Source organism: Pelobates fuscus, chromosome 11, assembly GCF_036172605.1.
Source record: "Pelobates fuscus isolate aPelFus1 chromosome 11, aPelFus1.pri, whole genome shotgun sequence".
Classification (NCBI taxonomy): Eukaryota; Metazoa; Chordata; class Amphibia; order Anura; family Pelobatidae; genus Pelobates; species Pelobates fuscus.
Genome location: NC_086327.1, coordinates 109,379,753 through 109,401,208, shown reverse-complemented (window position 1 = coordinate 109,401,208; position 21,456 = coordinate 109,379,753). Strand labels below are relative to the sequence as shown.

Below are 21,456 nucleotides of genomic sequence, written 5' to 3'. Positions count from 1 at the left end.
TATTCACAGCACAGAGGTGAACTTGAAGATTAAATACTGAATAGAAACAAAAATAAAAATGTAACAAATAATAAATGTTATCCAGAAAACAAAACTGATTACGGATTACATAGGAAGAGTTTCAAATACTAGTTCTTTCAACAAACTAACAGTCCAAACTGATTCTTTGTTCCATTCTGGTCTTTTTCCCTTTGCAAGGTTCCATGGTGGGTTAAGAGTCCAAAAGATGCACCGCATACCCATAGATTTCTTTACAATATGGCGGAATTAAAAAACACTGGTCAATAATTCCAAGCAGTCCCACTTATCTCTATATAGATGTTTTTTTTTGTTTTTATTATAATTTGTTTTCTCTAACTTAATTTTTCTGTCTGTTTCCAGCCCTCTCTTACATGCGCACAAACACACTTGTTCCTGTTTAGAACAGAAGAAAAAAAAAAAAAGTAAAATAATTAAAAAAATATATATATATATTTATTTTCCATTGTTTTTAATATATATATATTTCTATATATTAAAAACCAAAATGGAGCAATATTTCCAGACGAAGAGATCCGATGCTGAAGCCATTTGCTGCAGGAGAGTCTATGTTTGATAGGGCTTGACAATGATGGCTTGACACAAATACATTGCACAGTCGACATGAATGGCATTGAGACTTGGGGGTGAGAAGGAGTAAGAAGCGTTTCTTTAAGAAACTCCAAAAGCCTGTAACAAGTCAGTTAAAATTGTGCATCAAGATTTTCAGGTCCATTATACAAAAAAAAAAAAAAAAAGAAATTCTTGTGTGATAGGTTTTATTTTTTTTTGTTTTCATTATTTTGTTTTTGTTTGTCTGTATTCAATATCAAGTCTTTAAAATGTCCTCATCATTTGAATATATATATTTTTTTGTATTTCATATTAAATAGCTTATAAGAAAATGTAAATCTCAAAGTGTTCCAAGCACGCAATAACAATGGTGTAAAAGTACTGCTCATGCCCGCTTGTTTAAGATCGACTTTGTTGAATGCTGTAGTTCTCGTGTGTAGTTAAATTGTAGAAAAAAAAAAAAAAAAAAAAAGAATTTCACTAGAGAGCCAAAGGGACTCTTGATTATAAACACTCTGTATGAGGCACAGTAGATGTTGTGCTGTGTGGGTTCAAAAGAGGCATAGCTCAGTGCTTCTGTTGTATAGAGTAACATTTTCTCTCCAACTAGTAAAGTTCAAATTTATTTGTGCGTGCCCAGGACACACACACCACACACTCACACATGCATCGCTTCATGTATACTTCGCTCATTCTCCTCCTCTTCGTCCTGTGCATATACGTAGAATTCTGTATATGAGTAGATAAGGTATTTTTTTGTTTTCTTATGTTTTTAGTTTTCAATGTCTTTCTGTGTGTGTTCATTGCTGGATAGGTTGCTGGGTTTGGTCCAAAGTTGCTCCTGGAGGTCCTTCACAACTTTTTCCAAATGTTCCCTTGCTTCTCGTTCATGTACAAGGTCTGTCCGCAATTGCTCTCTGTCGTTTTCCGCAAGCTGAAGTTTAGACTGAAGATCTTCAATCTGCAAATTTAACGAGAAAAGGAATACTATGGTATCAGAAAAATATTACGTAGCAATAAAAAAATATCAACATGTCAAAAGTTTTAAATATTTTTCAAAGTATCCAAAAAAACATTAAAATATTTGAAAAGCGTATCCAGAAATATTAAATTACGTCCGTAGTTGGGCAACAAATAAATGGACCAAAACCATACAAGGTAACCATACGAGGTAATAAAGGATATGCAATCGTATGCAGAGATACATTTGGAAGTAAGTTGAAAGCTGGAAATGATCTTTGCGAACAAAGGCCACAAAAATTGTAGTTATCCGAAATAACCTAAAACCACCCATCAGACATCTGTAGAAATGTGGAAGGTTAATTAACCACTTAGGGAATATTACGGAGATGGCTCAGACAGATCAGTGACCTTTAATGGGGTGAATGTAACAGTAATGTAAAGAATAGAAAAATGAAACAGAAATCAGGTGTCTACCAGCACATAGGTGTGATAAGCCGGTTTAAAACCTTATATAAATCTGTGACAACCTTTATTACAAAAGTCACAACGCAAAGGTCTTTGTTTCAGAATACATGAATTCAACTTTTCTCTGCTCTCTTAGCATTAGATAAGCACTAGCTACCCTATTGCGACCTTGGCAGCAAAAAAATGCCATCCCCTAACTAAAAGCTGAAGTACGTCTCAGACAATTATTTCACGCAGGCAAGAAAGCCAAGAATTACATTTGCATATTTTTTTTTCTTTGCGCTTTGTAATTTAATTATAGTACTGAACAAGGCAGTCACTGTGACAGAAATGTTAATCTAATTTTGGTACGCATCAAGCGTTGAAGCAAGGATGGCTATCTTAAGGTCACACATAGACACTTTAAAACCTGGGCACTCTAATTCACAGCTGAAAGTCTCTAGTGAAAACTTCGCTACCAGCACTTGAAGGCAAAAGAGACATTGAGGCGCCCAAGGGACACACTGAGCAAGCATGTGAGAGAGAAATTTGCATGAGAACAAGTGTGACTTTTTTTTATGGAAACTGTAGGACAACGCAAGTGTACCTTGAAGCAGCGTTGTTAGGGATACAGGCAAGACTGAATTCTCAAGGCAATTACATGCTAGGAAAACACAGTGATAAGCTGCAATTTGGCATATTGTTGCAGTGGAAGTGAACGGCAGGTAACACCCATTGCAGTTCTCACTGTGGTAATGTTTAGTCTGGAAGCCTCTTATCAGCCTGATGCTGGGGAGGAAGTCCACATCATTTCCTGCTTCTGGTCTCCTGGTTTGGTGTGTCTCACATCAGTAGAATCAGCCCACTCCCCTTCCCGTTATTGACTGAGTATTTCAAAGAAAAGCACACTGTTTCATCCCTTCCCTTAGAGAGGGCTGCGTTTAGAACATTATGTACTGCTGGAAACTGGTTAGCAACAAATGTAACAACGCCTGTGTACACTCCTTACTGAATGAGTGATTTATACACAGATCCTGCGCTGCACTGTGACAAGGGATGGCTACAACTGAGATTCCGAACTGTTGTAAAACTACCACTGCAATGATGCCTTGACAGCCTACAGGCAGCCAAGGCATCATAGTAGTTGAAGTTCTATGACGGATTCTATAAGGATTTACTCTATGGTATTCTTTGATTTAAACCATTCACAAGCAAACAAATACATAGTGATGGGTAAGTCTGAAAAGTTACCTGCGCTGAGTATTTGACCCGTATCCTTCCTGCTTCGCAGCCTTTGTCGCATACTCTAATCTGTCTGGCTTGCTCCAACTCTCTCTTTAAACGTAACCGCGATTCATTAGCCTCTTTCATTTTCTTTTCATTCTCCGCTCTCAGGCGTTCAATTTCTTTCCTTAAATTGCGCTTGGCCTCAGTCGCTTCTCTCAACTTTTCTTTCTTGGCAACACGAAGGAACTCCAGCTCCTAAGAAGGTAATGGAAAGCAGAGGGTTCAATTTAAAAGAACTGCTAGATTGCAGACATGACCATTTAGGATAAAACAGAAATCAACATCAAATTAAAAAATGTGAAAATCCTGGGGTTTCCTCTCGCCATGAGAGCATCCTGTTAAGCATTTACAATGCACAGCACAGTAATGGCTTATGCGTAAAGAATCAGAACTGAAAGATTGGAATTATTCTCCACCCTCCCCGTTACAGTGAATGAACGTACGTACACTGTAACATTGTAACATAACCACAAGCACTGAATACAATCCAGAAATGGTCACTAGAAATGGATTTTGGAACAGATCACTTAAAGGTCATTAAAGCAAACATATACGCATAAGAAATCCATTCCTGGGAAAAAGGCTTCACAAACGTTCAGAGGTTACCACTTGATCTCACTGCGAAAGGATTCACAGGATAAAATAAAAAGAGGAACAAAAACAACACAAAATAAAACACACAGAAACAGACCAGAAGTGAGACTTCCTCTCTATCAGATGCCAACATGCATAACAACATATTTCTGTTAAGTAACACCCTGCGGCCAGATCATGGGAAGTCCTTTTCCCTTCCTATAATCTCACTTCCCAGCCAACCCATTGTTCACTCGGCTACAGCACATACTTTCTCTTAACCAGAATTAGAAACCGAGCAAAGTAGGGAAGGAAGCTGTCATGATTCATCTTGTACGCTGCAAGGAGCAACAGTCTCACGTCTGGGGTACGGTATCATGTCACAGCTGGGGAGAAATCTCAGTTTCCTATTATGGTATCATCATTTATGTAAAATATTTGTATCTTGGGATCACAAGACTCTAGTATTTGTAAACTGCCTACAAGATTCCAAGATGGAATTTTCTGTTTTTGTTTTTGAATTTTATTTTATTTCTGTACTTCCTTTGAAATCATACTGTTAATTGAATGCTCTGCTGCTGCTTAACATTTATATATAAAAAAAAAAAATACACTCTCATGACGCACATCACAGAGTCATGTTTCTAATTCACAAAAAACAGCCTATACATGATGCCAAACGAAAGGTCGCCAAACGTCCTTACTTAACCTAATGCTACGAGCTTCTCATAACTGGAAATAAGGCAAAAGATACTCTACGGGAAGAGTAATCACACCGGCGTTGTATTGCTTCTAGACTAGGGGTGACCAATTAAAGGTAAAATACTGGCATTAGCTCGAAACACAGTACGGTTATCCAGGCATGCAGTTCGTACCTGCTGAAGGCTTCGCTTGGCCTGCAAAGCAGCATTTAGTTTTTCTTCTTGTTTTACTCTCATCTTAACTACTTCATGAAGAAACTTTTCTTTGGCTTCCTTAGAATCCAGGCCACTGTCCAGGGCTTGCCTTAAGTGCTCTAACTCCGCCTCCAAACCGCTGCTGTGTGGGTCAGTGTGAGGTACCACGTCATAGGAAGGGTTCACCACAGGTGGCGCTAGCATTCCTGGGGAGCTCAACTCCTTTGCTGAACTGGATGATGTGAAGGAAGGAGATGAGAGCGAGGACAGCGAGGAGGTAACTAAAGGGGAGATAAAAATGCAAAGTATAAATATAAGATCTAGAATCTAGTTTTCAACAATTTCCAGCATGCTTTGCCCTAAATTTTGCAAAGTGATTGTCGAATTGCCATGATTCACTCTTTGGCAAATTAACTGTTTGTTTAATGGTGCAGGTGGGGGTAGAGACATAGTACATTAAAGGGTCAAAACTGGTACCATAATCTACAATTTAGTTTACAAAATCAATCTAGGCATCTTTTTGGAATCAATGCAGCATTCATCTCTCTGTGAAGCAAATATTAATGTTTATGGCTTTAAATATTTTGAAGCATTATATGGTTGGCGGTCTTCATTTCTCAAAGAAATACCCTCCCTGATCACATTCAAAGCTCACATTTCTGCCGATTATCATTGTATGATCACTTCTTTGCTGAAGGGACTAGTGAAGTATACAGGCTCGAAACAGGAACATTGCGTTAAAAATGTAAATCTTAATTAATGCAATATTGGTAAATGGTGACAACGTACATTTTCAAAACAAAAAACAAGCACATAAACGTAGGCACATCCCAGTAAGCATCTGTAAATAAGAAGGTTGGTGGCCTTCACTGGTTAGGGCATGTGTTACAGGACAAATCACTACGGATCAAGATGACCTACGTGTGACCCAATGAGTCATATATTCAGGCAAGGCGATACCCCAGGGCACCAAAAAAAACAACAAAGATTAGCTATTGGAACTTGACTCGTCAACATAATAAGTTTAATCAACGATCGTGATTTTATTTCATCATCCACCCAAAGCACAGAAAATAAATGTTATTTACAAGCCATATTTTCACAGTTAGACCTTGAGAACATGCCTGAGCAACAGCTACACTGATAATTTACAAAAACAACATTTATTTCATACCAAAAAAAAATTTCCAATTATATTTTTTATTTATACGGATAAACTGTTAGTTCTGTGTACGTGTCACAGGTCATTAAAAAATAAATTATCTTGTGGCGTGGCCTAACCGCTGAAGCGAGAAGACGCTAATCTGTGCAGCTCCTGCTTCATAACGCGATTTAAACGGTTTCCAGCCAAAAAAAGGGACCTAATCGGCTCAAAAAGGCCACCAGGGGACAGGTGACAGGGAGAGGCACAGGATGGTGCCACACAAGCGACCTTTACAGTGCAACTCACCTGCTCCTCCTGCAGGGCCTACACGCGAGATCGGTGTGAGGGAGACGGCCTCTCCCCCGCTGACATACACAGCGGACAGATCGAAATGAGGAGATATGGGATACGGCATACTAGCGGCACACAAAAGAGACGATATCCTGCCTCTCTTATGCCGTTAATCTTTGTCTCTATATTTTTTTTATTTTTTTTTTATTTTTCCAAGCGATGCAATCCTGGACTCTCTTAAGGGAAGCAGCAACATGGTTCATTTACTCATGTTTCCTAAGTGCCTCCAGTGCATATACACCGCCCCTCACTTTAATATTACCCAGCCTCTACAAACACGTACCAAGGGTTAGGACACCATAATACACCACGTATATTTAGGCGGACCAACACCGCCTACCAATACTAAACACTTGTCTCCAACCTCCCGGAAAAATCTCTTTCATAAGCTTACAAGCTTAAGTTTTACTTTATGTCTGACTATCACCACTTAAAAATGTGAAGTAATTACAAATGCCATACTGACGTTATACATGTTACAGATGCGTTTGTCCTAGCTGTAGCGGCCTCCTATATTTACAAGCTGATGTTTTACTCTGTTTGACTATCACCACTTAAAAATGTGCAGTAATTACAAATGCCATACTGATGTTATACATGTTACAGATGCGCTTGGCCTAGCTGTTGTGGCTATCCAAGCAGGTTGACTGCGGTTTTATGGTTGTTACAATTATACAAGCCCCCGATGGTTTGGCAGCTAAATGCAACAGGATAGGGCACTTTTTATGTTTCAAAGACTCCGACTGAGCATGGTAAAACTGCCTTCACATATAAACGTCACCGGTAAAATGGATCGGCGTGTAAACCGAGGGGAACTTTTAGTTGTGGCATTAAAAGGAGGGAAATTATTCTTTACAAAAATGTAAGAAGCAGAAGGTAAAGAATATATTAAACAATTTTACTGTATATTTTAGACTGTCATTTCTTCGAAGAGAAGACCAATCAATTATGAAGAGACTTTGAGGAGAAGACCAACCGAAGAGAAGCCCAACCAATGTCCAAGTTTCATGCTTTACAATCTGCTGCTCGCCTCCTGCACTAGCCTTGTGGTGTGACTTGTTACAATGTATAAAGGAGCACCAGTGCAACTATATGTCAACAGTGCTTATGAATTGTAGCCTCAAGATTGTCATTCCTGAATAATAGATGTTTTCAATAATTTCTTCAATAGAGGACAGAAAAAATAGGTAATAAAATTTCCACTCACACTTACAGTCTTCTCTGCTTTCCACTTCGATCTCAGTTTCAGACTCCTTCTCTTCTTCCCTGACTGGGGCAGGTGGGGCTGGTGCCTCTGGTACTGGCGTTAATTCTGATGTCGGCCTCCGTTTCCTGGATTGAGCTGGACTGCTGGATATCTGTGCACTTCTTGGCACAGCTGGAGCACATGGTGGGCTTGTGATCACTTTCTGTTGGGCAGGGGGGGCCAGGGCAACATTGGGAGCCACCAGGTTCTCAAAGCTTTTGTAATTGTAGAAGCTAAAATGAGAAACGTAACATTTGCAGGGTTTGTAAAATGGACCATGTATACAGAACATTAATTTTAAGCACACTTTGAACATTAATCATGCTTTGCGTGCTCCAATAAACTGTACTGGTTACTTTGTATCTTTTAGAACATGTACAGCCAAAGTGAAACACTTCAGTTGGCTAGAAAACGCACGGCTAATTATGGGAGGTTTATTTAACAGATGGAGAGGTACCACTGGTTCTGTTACAATTGTGTATACAATTACCACTAAAGCACTTTCTTACCCATCTCGGATAAGGACAGGCAGGTGGGCCGAGAGCTCTTTCTCACTTGCTGAAATGGCTGGAGACCAGGGCCGGAAAGCAGAAAGACGTTGGCGATTATGGGCATATCCAGAATTCTAGAGAAAGAGAAGGAAAAAAAAGTGTCAACAAGTACAACGTATATTTAAAAATTAATTAAAAAACAAATTACAACTGGGAGATCCCATGAAGATTAAGTAATAAAGTAATTAAGCAATTCATACAAAATAAACACTATAGCCACAATTTCAGGCAGCATTAATCCATGAAGAAAATCTACTGGTATAAGAAAAATGAGCATAATGTAAAAAAAAAAAAAGAAAAGAAAAAAAGAAACAGCACATTCTACAGACAAATCTTGGAGACAATTCTTGGATGCTTACGTGTCACCACATTCTGAAGAAGTAGCAAAGAAAATAAAATGTTTAATTACCATCAAGAATGTATTCATCTGGAAATTTCACCTGTGTTGCACACCTGGCAGGAGATATTTAATACAGCCTGTGCTTTTTTTTTTTTTTTTGGCAAATATCTGAGTGCACATTAACGTAAGCTGCCTGTGTTTTAAGTCCCTCAAGTCCCTTCTTAGGTTGCCTTGTTAGGCCCAATTGCTTAGCAACTTTCACTGCAGAGAATGAGCTGGATTAGGTGTAAACCCCAGTGCAGTTGTTGCTTGCCAATAATAAATATGAAGTCTGCAGCAGGCCTTGTTGAGATTGTGTGACGGGGACGCTGAAGCTTCCGGTGTCTCTAAGGCATTGGAGAGTCACTTACCTCATCCTTGCCTGTGCCAAAGCAGTTCAACAAAGCTGGACAGACATTTTCCAGAACTAGCCGCACATCGGAGTACAATGCACATGGCAGTCTGGTTTCCATAACAACTAACAAAAATATACCCATGCCAAATCTTTCCCTGTTTGCTGAAGCAGAACTGTCGTGGCGATTTTGTTTTTTAATACCTAAACAAAAACGTACCTTGTTAGAGTTGGACAAGTTCCGTAACCAATTGGATGGCTTGTCTTTCTCAACGGAGTTAGGGGAGTGAATGATTGAGTCATCAATCTTGAACTTTTTAGAGGCTGGTTCTGCAGACACCTAAAGATAAAATAAATTGAAAGAAAACATGATTAGAAATTGCTGTCTTGCATATTTCATCAATTTTTTTTATTTTTTTTTTTAATTATGCATGAATATTTTGTGTTGTCAGATGTGATTGTTCTTTAATAAACAGCCCCAACATTACTATATTCCTTAGTAATATTCAGCACTATGACTGGCACAGCACTATGACTGGCAGAGCACATACATTTAATCAAGGGTATATTATCACTGAAAAGGGATTAAACATAATAACTTGACTCTGACAAAATAAACATCCCAATAGGATAAATCGAGATGGGAACCCGGCTTGCTTACACAGTAGGATATGTGTGTTACTGTAATCTAAGAGTGTTATTGCTAAGGCAAAGCAAACTCGACTCCACGACAAACTTGCAATAAATCTTTTTAAATGTATTAGCAGGGCACAGGTGGCATCACCGCAGAAATATACCAGCAAGACGCAACACAAGTTTTAGGAATGACCAAAATAAGAGTGGTCAACCAGGACTTTACGTAGAAGTTGAACTGTATGTGGCATGAACGAAGAACAATAAGGGCGAACAGTGCAGACTGTGTTTATGTTTGCAATGGTTGTTATGCGGATGACATCACTCTGCCACAGCTGCACTGGATTCTGGGTAGGTTGCCAAATCCTGCTTTGACTTTTCCACAAGTGGCTTGACGCTTGGACTGTAAATCACTTTAAAGCAAAGAAAATTTATCTTGGCAAGACTACATTTCCCTCCAACACACAGAGGTTTATTTAAAAAAAAAAAAAAAAAAAAAAAGGACGACTTATAAACAGGTGCGGCAAATTATAACATCACAACTTCCATTCTGTAGGTGTAGGGAGAACCCTGAAGACTGCGCATGATGTTTCATTTTATAAATGCACAAATTACGCACAACGTCTTGCTTTTTTTTTTTTTTTTTTTTAAGAAAATCTCTCTAAACTGTGTGCTATTAAAACAAGTTAACTGAGAGAATTGTAGGATGCTCCAATCAACAATTAGCGAAAGGACTTCAAGCTATTTTAAAACGTTTTTGAGATTAATTCGAAATTTTTAAGCTACAAATACAAATGTCAGGAAGAGGATGGGGGCCAACATTATTTAGAGGAAGCAATTCACAGCAGATAAATTGCTGTAAAGCGAAACAGACAGAGACCAAAACGAAAATGTTTCACAACCATGATTGTCAAGACAATAAAATGATAAAATATACTGGCTACAGTCTGATGCCTGTGAATTAGAATCCACCTTCCTGGAAATTCATGTTACAATGTGGCACATGCTAGGACACGTCAATGGGAGCTTTTAAGATTCAAGATGATACACGCAATTCTCTTTTCACCAAAAGACTTTAAAAAAAAAAAACATTAAAAAAATGATTTGGGTCACATAAGTTCACAAGCCTTGGTCTCTAGTACTCCAGCCCAACAGCACCAGACTGCAATTATATCAGATTTGTAGATAATAGCAAGTTAGAGACACAATCAAGCAAAACCAGATTTGAACCAATGACCTTGCAGTGGAAGTTTCTTATACTTGCTGGCACTGATTATTTTTTTCCAAGGAGACCTGTTATTCAACTTCCATAACATTAACTTGTGGGTAAAGAAAAATACAACATTAATCAACAAAACTAACCAATTCCATAAATCATGTTGCAGCTCCCTTTTCATTAGCGGGGTGTTGGATAGCACAAGAAAAATAACCAAATAGGATCATTTTCTTCTGTTAGGATCTGTTGAAGCAACAAGTCGCCTGGAGCATGGTTCAAACAACACTGAATTCAACAAAAACAAACACACACACACACACACACAAGAAAAACGTTCAGTGTCTTACACCCAGTATTTACGTGGTTAATGTGAGATATGTGAACTTGTGACATATCAGATATTTTATGTGTGATTAACAGGCAACGTAAAAGTTATTCTGGCATTGAAAGACTCAATGTAACACCCACGTATACTAAAAAAAAAGTTTAGTTGTGTATCTTCTAGGTTTTGTTTTTTTCCATCCTTGGTGGAAAAACCACCACATGGTTTTATACATTACATAGTATTAGTAAAAGTAATTTCTCGCTATTGTCATGACGAGACAGTATTTCTTCCATGTTGTAAGTTGTGTAGATTGTGATATTGTAGATGCAAAGAATGATTTTAGAACACAGTACACACCAATAAACTGCACCGTGACCACACACCAGCAGGCAATTCTAAGTTGCTGACCACAGTTATCTCCGACGTTGTACCAAGAAGCATTAAGAGATTAGATTTTATGGCTGGTTTCAGTTGAGTAACTGACCACCTCTGCCCAAAAAACCATAGACTTGAATTTAAGTTTTTTTTTTTTGTGGGTACGAAAGGACTGATTACAGCCCTGGTTGGCTGCCATGAAATGTTGCAAGCTATGAAATGCTCCCACAGTGGGCGAATTGTCAGAGCTGACACACTATCTGCTTTTAGTTTCAAGAGCTTTTTTTTAGTGGATGTAGCAGAACAAATGAGTTTCGGTTCACAAGTCATTTTTGTATCTTTTTTTCCCCTCTTGCAGATGGTATATGCAAAAGAAATCGTCGGTATTTTTTTTTAAGTAGTCATTAGGGTGAGGCCTTCCTGTTTCGGTAAGGTCTCTTGTGAGCAGTGAAAAAACTGAGAGGTTCTCACCAACAGCAAAACCGCAATGCCAGGCGCCGGTCTGATAGTTTTATTTATTTGCTTAAAGAAAAACCTCAGTCACATATATATATGTTTGATCTATTAGGCAAGTGCCAGACAATTAGGCTATAACTGTGGAATATAATCTAGTGTTTGACGCACAGTTAGAATATTCGTCAACTGTTTTTTAAAATACAACACAAAAAGGGTCACCACTTGGCAAGATCTTCAAAACACCAAGAAAACGAGAATAGTGGGGTAGGTCCTCCTGTAATCTTTAAACTGATTAGAAATTACTGGAAATTTTAGACCACAATAGAAAATATCTCCTGTTTGGGCACCACTGCAAAACTGTGATCCAGGTGTTGCTCGCCCCAATTTGGCCGTGAAGGGGTTTATTGTTAAACGCTTAAACGGATTGTGATATAGTTCACAGAAAAAAAGAGAGCAACTTCTTACAATCAAAGAGTCTGACTCTTAGAAGAGGACATAACATAGCTCGCAGCTGCTTCTAGGCAAGCCGTGTCTGGATACCATTGTACTAGACAAAACAGACTTCTCCACTAAACTTTGAGAGGCAGCATGTGTAATCAGAGCCATTCTGTGTCTGAAGAGTGGATGAGACAGTGAGATAAAACAATAGCCCTTCTAATGTCTCTTCCTGTTCTGAGACATCTCCTTCCCTCTGATACTTTTACATTCTAGGGGTAAAGCAAGCTGGAACCAGTTATGAGTACAACTGTATGGCGTGGTAACTGAAAGCAGGCCTCTGCCCGCTGTTTCAGGAATACAACACCCAGGATTCTCTACCAATATCTCTTTTTGTATCTATCCTCATCCTGGATTAGAGAAAATTAAAATTAAATGTGCCAAAAAAAAGCATACCTCCCAAGTGTCCCTACTTAAGAAGGTCAGTCCTAATTTTGGGCCAAAATCGCTCTACCCACCTTTTCTGTCCTAATGTCCCTCTTTTCGAGGAGCTCCACACTGTTGGGGAGTCTAAGTTTATAACAGAGTTCCGCAAATATAATACTCCCAGTAATGTGTATTTAAACTACAATAAATGTGTTTACAAATCAGTCTGTGTAAATAAGACACATTGTTTGTTCTAAATTGCATTTCATTTGCATAAATTGTTATTAGTAAGTCACCTACATTTTCTCAGAAAAGCTCTGTCCCTGACAACACGCCTAAACATTAACGTGTCCCTCTGTCTTTGTAATGTTGGGAGGAATGGAATGCACATTACGCAATGAGGGTGGAATGATACACCAACCTTGATGTACCTCTGCTGCTTAGCATACCTTAAGTAACTAATTTAGAAAGGGCTGGAACTTCTCAGTGCCACGAGGTTACTGCCAGGCTCACACAATGTGTAGTTTATGGGTTAACAAAAAAAAGAAGAAAGTTCAATTAAGTATAGTGGTTTAAAGAACAATATGAGCTGTAATAGACCTACTTAGTGGAGGAGGAAAAGAGAAGAAAAAAAGCTGAAGCAAGGTGATTCACAGACAGTGACTAAGCCACTGATGAATGGATGAGCCCCCCAACCCCCTCCAACAAGCTCTATTTGGATGTTTTGAAAAATTCCTGAATGATATGAGCCTGCCTGTGTTACGAACCAATAGCTTCTATGGTTTTAGTATTGATGCCAATGGCACTGCAGGTCGTTTAAGAGTTGGCCTGACCTGGTTAAGCATCTTCATTGACAAGATTTGCCAATACTGTACTAAGAATTGGACTACTCAGAAATTAAAATGAAATAACAGGTTTACTGCCAGAATAGGACTGATCACAAAGTGTCAAGACGCATCACAGTGGACATGTTTGTATCATTCTATTAGAATGTATGTATGGAAGATATATACACAAAGAAGCACACATCTATACAAGTTGCTGTAGATGTAATTTCTGCTACATTTCCATACAAACCAAAAATGTAAAAGTATTTTCTTTTTTTTTTCTTTTTTTTTTTTTTTTTGGCACACAAAACAGAAGGAACCGAATACTGTCAGAATCTGGACTCAATCGTGAACCCTCCTTGCTGTGACTCCCTCTCTGCTCATCACCACATTAAAAACAAAAGAAAAATCTGAATGTCCGCAGCTGTTTCCAAAAACCTCCAACAGAAATGATTAACAAAAAAAAAAAAATGTGGGGGAGTAAATTGTAGCTCAGCTTATTCTACAATAGCTTTTTTTTTTTCTTTCTTTTTTAGATAAAGGAAGGAAATAACCATCTCTGAGTAAACTCAGTAAAATGCAGACAATCTGAGTCTCTAGTTACAGTTGAATCACTGCCTCTAATCCCAGCACCGTCAGAAAGGCCTCCTACAAACTGTTTAACGAGTGCGTTGGCTGTGTTATTGGCAGTGATTGGGTTAAGCTGGAAGATCAGCCGATCTCCGATATAAATGTCAGACTGAGTAAATTGCACCCTGAATCACTTGCATGAATGTATCTCATCACATAATGAAACAGAAGCAGAAGTTTACCAATGTATAGAATTCTTCTAATAAACTGCAGTACTTGTTAATTACCTTCACACTTCCTATTTCTTGTACAACAAGAATTGCAAGACACTCAAGGTACTGTCCCCTCTGCATGTTGTCCCAATTATCTGGCTATATTATGATAGCCAAAAAAACCTTGCAAAAATATAGATAGTGTTATTTAAGATAATGTAACTACCGGTAGACCTTGCTGTACTGGTCTGGACTAACAAACTCAAGAGCAAAGTGTCAACTGCAGGGAGACCACACAAAAAAATCACTGAGCACATATCCACCAAAATTATATTTACATTGTAACGCGATGCAGTAGGCTATATTGATTCACTTTCATTTAAGCATCCATCTTGAAGGAGATGGAGAAGAATAGGTATTACTCTTTTTTTTTTTTTTGAGGATTTTAGCAGGCCGATATGTTATATATGATGAATGAGGTGTTTTTTATAGGAGTGTGTGCAATGATTATATACAAACATTTTTAATACGAGAAAAGAGCACTGATCCTTGGCATCATGCCAACATAGCATCAACAATGGCAAACCCATTGGGAAAACTCTCAAATAGGGTGTAATGTACCATGCTGTGTCCTTGCAGGTCATATTGATTCTATAGAGAATACAAGTCGCATAGAACAATTCTGCATAATGACTTCTGGCAGGGTAAGAGTTACCGTTCTATTTAATCTTTCGGAGGTTGCATAGCGTAGTCTACCCTTTTGAACCAGTGGGTGATGCTAGAGATGAATTCAGGACTATAGTTATTAAAGGCAGGTTACTGGACAGAAGTCCCATGGGTCCATTGAAAGCCGTTATGTGTGCATTTGACATATATATCCGGTCGTCCGTGTATAGAGCACAGCACTGCAGAGATGGGTCTCGAGTCTAGAATGGAATTTTGCAGCAAAACTTTACCCTTCATAGTGATAATGAAGTTGAATTGCAAGATACAAAAGCAGGCCTATACCAGTCATAGTCATGAGGATTAGTTTGCTTGAAGGACATCATTCCTAAAATAACCCTGCATTATTCTAAAGCTGTGGCTTTCATATGTCCGCAGCACTATAGCCAATGGCTAAGAACACGGAGTTCAGGAACTGGGCCAATTCAAAAAAATCTTTGGGGATTTAGAATGGTACAGTAACACAATCATTGCATTCAGTAGTAGAGAGAAATGTCTTTCTCGAACATGAACTGCTGAGAAGCTTTTTATTTTTTTTTAACCTAGATGCAATGCTAATGGACATTAAAATGTATTGATTTGGGATCAAAAGTAGTCAGTTTAACCTGCATTAGAATCTCGTGCTTTCCCGAAAACCATTAACAAATTACAAACTAAACAACATGCTTTGTACATTAACCCATGCAGGCATATGCAGGTTTTATCAGATTTGTTCTTTATGCCTGGAACGTGGTCTCTCAAAATACTGGCTAAGGGTTAAGGTAATAACAAGATGCTAATGATATAACATCTGGGTAACAGATTGCATTAATACCACTTTTTGTTCAAAGTATATTTAGATGACAGCATCCTGTTCAGACATTGATAAAAGCACCTTGGGCAGATACTGAAAGCCAGGTTCTAGATCTTATCGCTCTAGATACACATCACGTTTCAAAAGTTTTACTCCCCACCTACCAAAAACTAATTGAACCATAATGAACCATGTTAAATCATGCTGTTTTTTTTTGTGTTTTTTGTTTGTTTGGTTGGCTGTTTATTTTTTTATATAGACCATTAAAATGTCTGTTTAGAAAATAGCTCATTCAATGTAGCGCAAGGGGAGGAGCTTTACAGTTAATAGGCAGTAAAGACATGATACTGCTGTCAGATTTGATAGGCTCTTCCCACAATTCTGTGAAAGGGTGGCAGGGGGATTGCACTCACAGTGCCATATTGACGATGGTGCAGGGAAATCTCTGAGCGTAATTACCTTAAGTAATCGTCATGATTTCGGAAACCTCCTTGCAAGAAGACAAAGCCGACCAACCAATTACGGTCTTAGACATCCAAAGAAGATTTTGCTTCTTCCTTTAGGAGTGTCACGTGTTGGCTGTGCAAGTTGCTCTACCCAGAGGGAGACTGAAAAAAAGCCTACCTGCTAGTCTCTATGCAATTATCTAGCACAGTGTGGAAGGATTTGATTTTACTCTGCGCTTAGAGGGATGGAACGTGTCTTAACAGGGTTTGTGAAAGCATTTAGATCCACACTGTATAGGCTTAGACACACTGTGTGCGGATTCTTAAAAACACACAGCATGCTGAGGCTCGTGGGAGATTTAAATGGTAGTCTTGGAGGCGCCGGGGAAGACTAAAAGACTTAACTAGTCAATTTTAGGTGGAGTTCTTTAACCATTTACCTGCCTATAAAGTCTTGAAGAATACACGCCCCACGTACTCCACTTGCTTACAGACACATTTTCTTTGGTTCTCCCCTATCTTTGCTCGTAGACTCCTGATAAAAATGTTTGTGTTCCCAACCGCATGTGAGATTTAACATCATGATGTCACTGCGCTTCTTTTTTTATTAGAAAACGTGGATTTGTATGTTAAACTGTTATTGAACGGTATTGTTTGGCATGCAGGATGCCTTACCCGTGACTCAAAAGGTCAGCAACTTGTTACATTATGTTTTCTTTCAGCCATTGCACTGTAAGCAGATGTTTTTTTTTACAATGTATAATTACAGAGCGCACAGTGCAAAGCTTTCTGGTATAAGTCATACGTTCACTTCCTACACATATGATACAGTCCCAGACTTTCCTGCTTAGGCAGTAATTAAATTCAATGTAACCAACATTACAGGTCCTAATGGCACACACAGGCCAATTCTTCTGACCAGTACCTGGTAAAAAAAAAAAAAAAGAATACATAAAAAAAAAAGGGGCAACCTCCCTCGCCCCCCACCTTTCCTTCTCCTTCCCCCCCCCCAACCCTAGTTTTATTTTTAAAAACAAAAACAAAATCTGTTTAGAGTGGACAAATGTGTCGCGCGTATATGTTACCATATAACCGAAACTTTTCCTTCTGTAACCATTGAAACTGCACATGAACTTGTACAAATGATGTTCACTGTAAACTTGAAAATTGCTTAATAAAAAAAAATAAATAAATAAAAAAGGGGGGGGGGGAACGTTAGCTATTTATGGCCGAGAAAAATGTCATATCCCCGACGGGTACTGGAATGGTTAACCGTCTCAGCAATGTGTAAGAATGTTTCATTCTTTTGAGTTCTAACCTAGTTCACAATGTATAACACTTTCCTCGATGAGTTGTTTGCAAGTCCTGTGCTGTTTTTATGGTGGCAATTAACGCTCAGGAATGTCATTTCCAGGTTCAAGGGGAGGCACATTTGTTAAGCAGATTTCCCTACGATGAAAGGATTTGCCCAGGTCAAAGCAGTGATCAAGGCCCAGACAGATCGTTCAGTCCTTGCAGGTCAGATTGCCGCATTAAGCCTCACTTTTCAAGACCAATTACATTTAATGTCTGCTTCCAGGCCAGCGGAAGGGGGCCGATTAAGCTGGGGGCTCTTCTAAGCTCTTTTGCTGCAGACATATGTCTCTAGAGCTGGGTTTAGGGAGAAAAATTAAATATATTTTAGGGACAACTGGAGGCTCCATGTGATATCCCAGCTAGCTTCCTTAAAGGCTTCTGAGTGGAAAATTACTAAAGAATCCGCACTCTATTCCCAAGGCAACAAAATGCGCAGCTATCTGCTTCCATAATGGGAATGTCTACAATTCCTATTCTCTTCTACTAGCAAACAAGAAAACAAACCTCTATAAATTGTTCGTGGTTGGTTTTGTCACAGTATAATTAGTATGGTGATGCCGTTAGTATATATAGCATCCATTTTTTTTTCCTACTGAGGTCTAAGGTTTAAAATAACAGTACTGTCACCAAGCATTTAATCAACAATACATTTGCTCGTAGTCTCTATTTACAAGAGAAGAATCAAGCCAGCTGGTACTTGTGTGTCTGTATTTAAAAATGAAATAATAGCAAATGTATGTATAGATATAAAAGATACATAATAGCGTTCTGGGTAATATGCTAAATAACACAATACTTGAGATTCCATTATTTTCTCACAATACACAGTTCACCATTATATATCTTTCACTGAGTAATTTATGGCTAGGGTTAGTATAAGTGTAAGTTAATATAGGGGTTAATGATTAATGTTGGGGGTATTGTAGAGGTTAATGTTTAGTGTTTGTGTAGGGTTAACATTTACTGTAAGAATGAAAACTTGTTTTTTGTGTGGGGTTAATGTATTGTGAGGAATTAAAGTTTGTGCTGTGCAGGGTTAATGTATTGTGATCATGTAGCATGTTAGGGTTACATAATGTTTAATGCTTAGTGATAGTGTAGCGTTTTAAGGTAATGTAGGGAATAATGTGTAGTCTTGTGTAGTGTGTTAAGGCAGTGTAGAGGATCATGTCTACTGTAGTGTGTTAGTGTGGTGGATAACATTTAGTGATAGTTTAGGGTAACGGCTAATGTGTATTTAGTGCAGTGTGTTATGGTAGGGTAATGGCTAATGTGTAATTTTTAGTGCAGAGTGCTAGGGTAGGGTAAAGGCTAATGTGTAATTTAGTGCAGTGTGTTAGGGTAGTGTAGGGCATACAGTTTAGTGTAGTGTATTAAGGTAGATTGGTGTAGTGTATTAGGGTAATGCAAAGGCTAACATGTAGTTTGGTGCAGTGAGTTAGGGTAGTGTAGGGGATATTGCGTAGTTTAGTGTAGTGTATTGGGGTAGTGTAGGGGATAATGTGTTGTTTATTGTAGTGTATTTGTGTAGTGTAAAATATACTGTGTAGTGTAGTGTATTAGGGTAGTGTAGGGATATTGTGTAGTGTATTAGGACAGTGTAAAGGATATAGTGTAGTCTATTAGGATAGTGTACCTGGTATAGTGTAGTGTATTAGTGTAGTGTATTAGGGTAGTATAAAGGATATCGTGTAGTGTGTAAGGGTAATGTGGGAGTTAGGCATGGGTTTCACTGTAAGGGCAGCACTGGAACATGCATTTTATGCAGCAACACAAAAGGAACATTTTGAAAAACTACGTAATTTTTTCCCCACCACTTAAAAGTCAAACCCTGCAGTTAGCCTCACCAGAAATGCTTGGGATGTAACCCTTTCTGCACCTCTCATCGACTTGTTTTCTTCACACACATCAATATAGATTTACGTCGCACCCTTTGACTAACACACCTAGAAGCAACTGGAAGCCAAATACTACAGTAATAAAACCCATCAGACTCTTGTCCTCTGTGGACATGCCGTATGGAATGTGTTTATCGCCAAAGGGCTTGTAGTCGACCAGCTACTAATTTCTGCAAGTGCAAACTCCAAAGGAAACATGAAACTGCTGTTTACATATTATCACCTTGAACGTTATGTCAGAGATACTCGGCTGCAGACCCTACGGTGAATGGGAGAGCAGGCTTCATAATCCCATCAACTGGAAACCCTGGAAAAAACTGGGTACGGTCTAGATGGAACACCAATTACTAATAATATAACAGCAATAATCATATACATAATATTCATTCCTAAGATGCAGCCAACAGGAAAATTTAAAGCAAACAAAAAATGCTTGGCGCTGATGACTACTATAGGCATTGCCGTTGCCCAGGAGTAGTGGGAGTTTGAGTGCAGGGCTTAATTTTGTAGGGAAATGTTTAAGTTGCATCCACAATTTTTTATTAGATCATCAAGAGGATTAATTAAGATACAACACAATAGTGTTAGTAATGCAAAGCTGTATTCCTGACAGTATATTGTCCATCTGTTTCTGCAGCCCACCCCCACCCCAGTTAATCACTTCACTATTTCCAGCACTGATGTCCATCGGTGTTGGAAGACGTTGGGTCGGACTCTTCCTCTGTCGATGTCAGCGATGGGGGTATCTAAGGCGCATGTGCAGTGAGTGACGCGCACACTTTAGGCCTTCCCCAAAGATTTTCTATGGAACATTTAAAGATGCTGGATGTCCTCATGCAAAACTAGTCATACTCTGTGTAAACGCAGGAATCCCCTAATGTAGTCTTAACACGGCAACGTAAACATTGCAGTTTCCCTAAAACTGCAATGATTTACATTGCAGGGTTAGGAGACAGGGATAGTGCACCCAGACCACTTCAATGAGATGAAGTGTTCTGGGTGACGATAGCGTCCCTTTAGAAAGAACATTGCAGGCAAAATATGCTGAGCCCCTATTGAAAAAAATGTGCAAGACCACCATACACACTCAAAAGCATAACTCACAAAACATAATATAAACTCAGCATTTAAAGTGAAATGACACTAGATGTTCCATTGAAAATTAACTAGAAATTCATTATGTTAATCACAGCATTTCATAGGTTTGTAATTGTAAATTACAGTGCTTGTGATACCATGTCAGAAGGCTGGCTAATATTTGTGGGAAATGTAGTTTAAGTCGTTATGGCAAGGTACACCATTATTTTCAGCAAAGCATCCTACTATTTTCTTGAGAAGTCACAGTCCAGTTAAAGCGCTACAAATCACGTAAAAGCAGAAGACTGCTTAAATGTCACACACAAACAAATATATTTGTCAACTGGAATTGAGACACTTGTTCAACACACAACGTGACCTATTAATAGCATTTTAATTCTATCAATGAAAACCATCCGTCACAAATCTCAACATCAAAAATGCATGTATCTAAGGCTGTATTCTCTGCTTACAAACATCATGCATGGCCCAAATGATGAAACATAAGCGCTCTGTCTTGTAGGTTTGTTTGAGACATCTACGTGTCTGAATCACTGGAATCCTGCAGTATGTCAAACCTTTACAATTTATCTGAACGTGATGCATAAGGGCTGATTATAAATTTGACCAGCATTAAGTATCTTGCCATAATGTGTGATCTCAACAAAATCTGTTTGAGCTAGTAAAGGGAGAATTTTCTGAATACGGCCACAGTGTCTCCTAGACTACAGAAGCCCCATTCATTCTCATATTACTGGAGATTCCTCTGACCCCCTTTTTTTTTGGTAAGGACTGTGTGAGTATGCTTTCCTGATGAGAAATAAGGGCTCTGCTAATGCAGTGCTGAGGTTGTAGCTTTTTTTCTCCTGTCCTCTCTTTCCTCTTTGCCTTATGTCAAATCAAATTACACG

At 38.6% G+C, this 21,456-nt stretch overlaps 1 protein-coding gene across 2 annotated transcripts in view; it reads right to left on the bottom strand.

Annotated features, from left to right (window-relative positions):
- Nucleotides 1-537: 537 nt before the first annotated feature.
- Nucleotides 538-21,456, bottom strand: part of SKI (SKI proto-oncogene) — an 82,593-nt gene continuing 61,674 nt past the window's right edge. The window contains exons 2-7 of one of the 2 annotated variants that reach the window (XM_063435984.1): nucleotides 8,998-9,117; nucleotides 8,005-8,120; nucleotides 7,457-7,728; nucleotides 4,734-5,035; nucleotides 3,250-3,480; nucleotides 538-1,552 (exon numbers count right to left, since the gene is read on the bottom strand). In XM_063435984.1, coding sequence (XP_063292054.1) covers nucleotides 1,364-1,552; nucleotides 3,250-3,480; nucleotides 4,734-5,035; nucleotides 7,457-7,728; nucleotides 8,005-8,120; nucleotides 8,998-9,117 — 1,230 coding nt within the window. In that variant the 3' untranslated portion in view covers nucleotides 538-1,363. The remainder of the gene's footprint in view (nucleotides 1,553-3,249; nucleotides 3,481-4,733; nucleotides 5,036-7,456; nucleotides 7,729-8,004; nucleotides 8,121-8,997; nucleotides 9,118-21,456) is intronic. The other variant, XM_063435985.1, reaches the window with a different exon arrangement.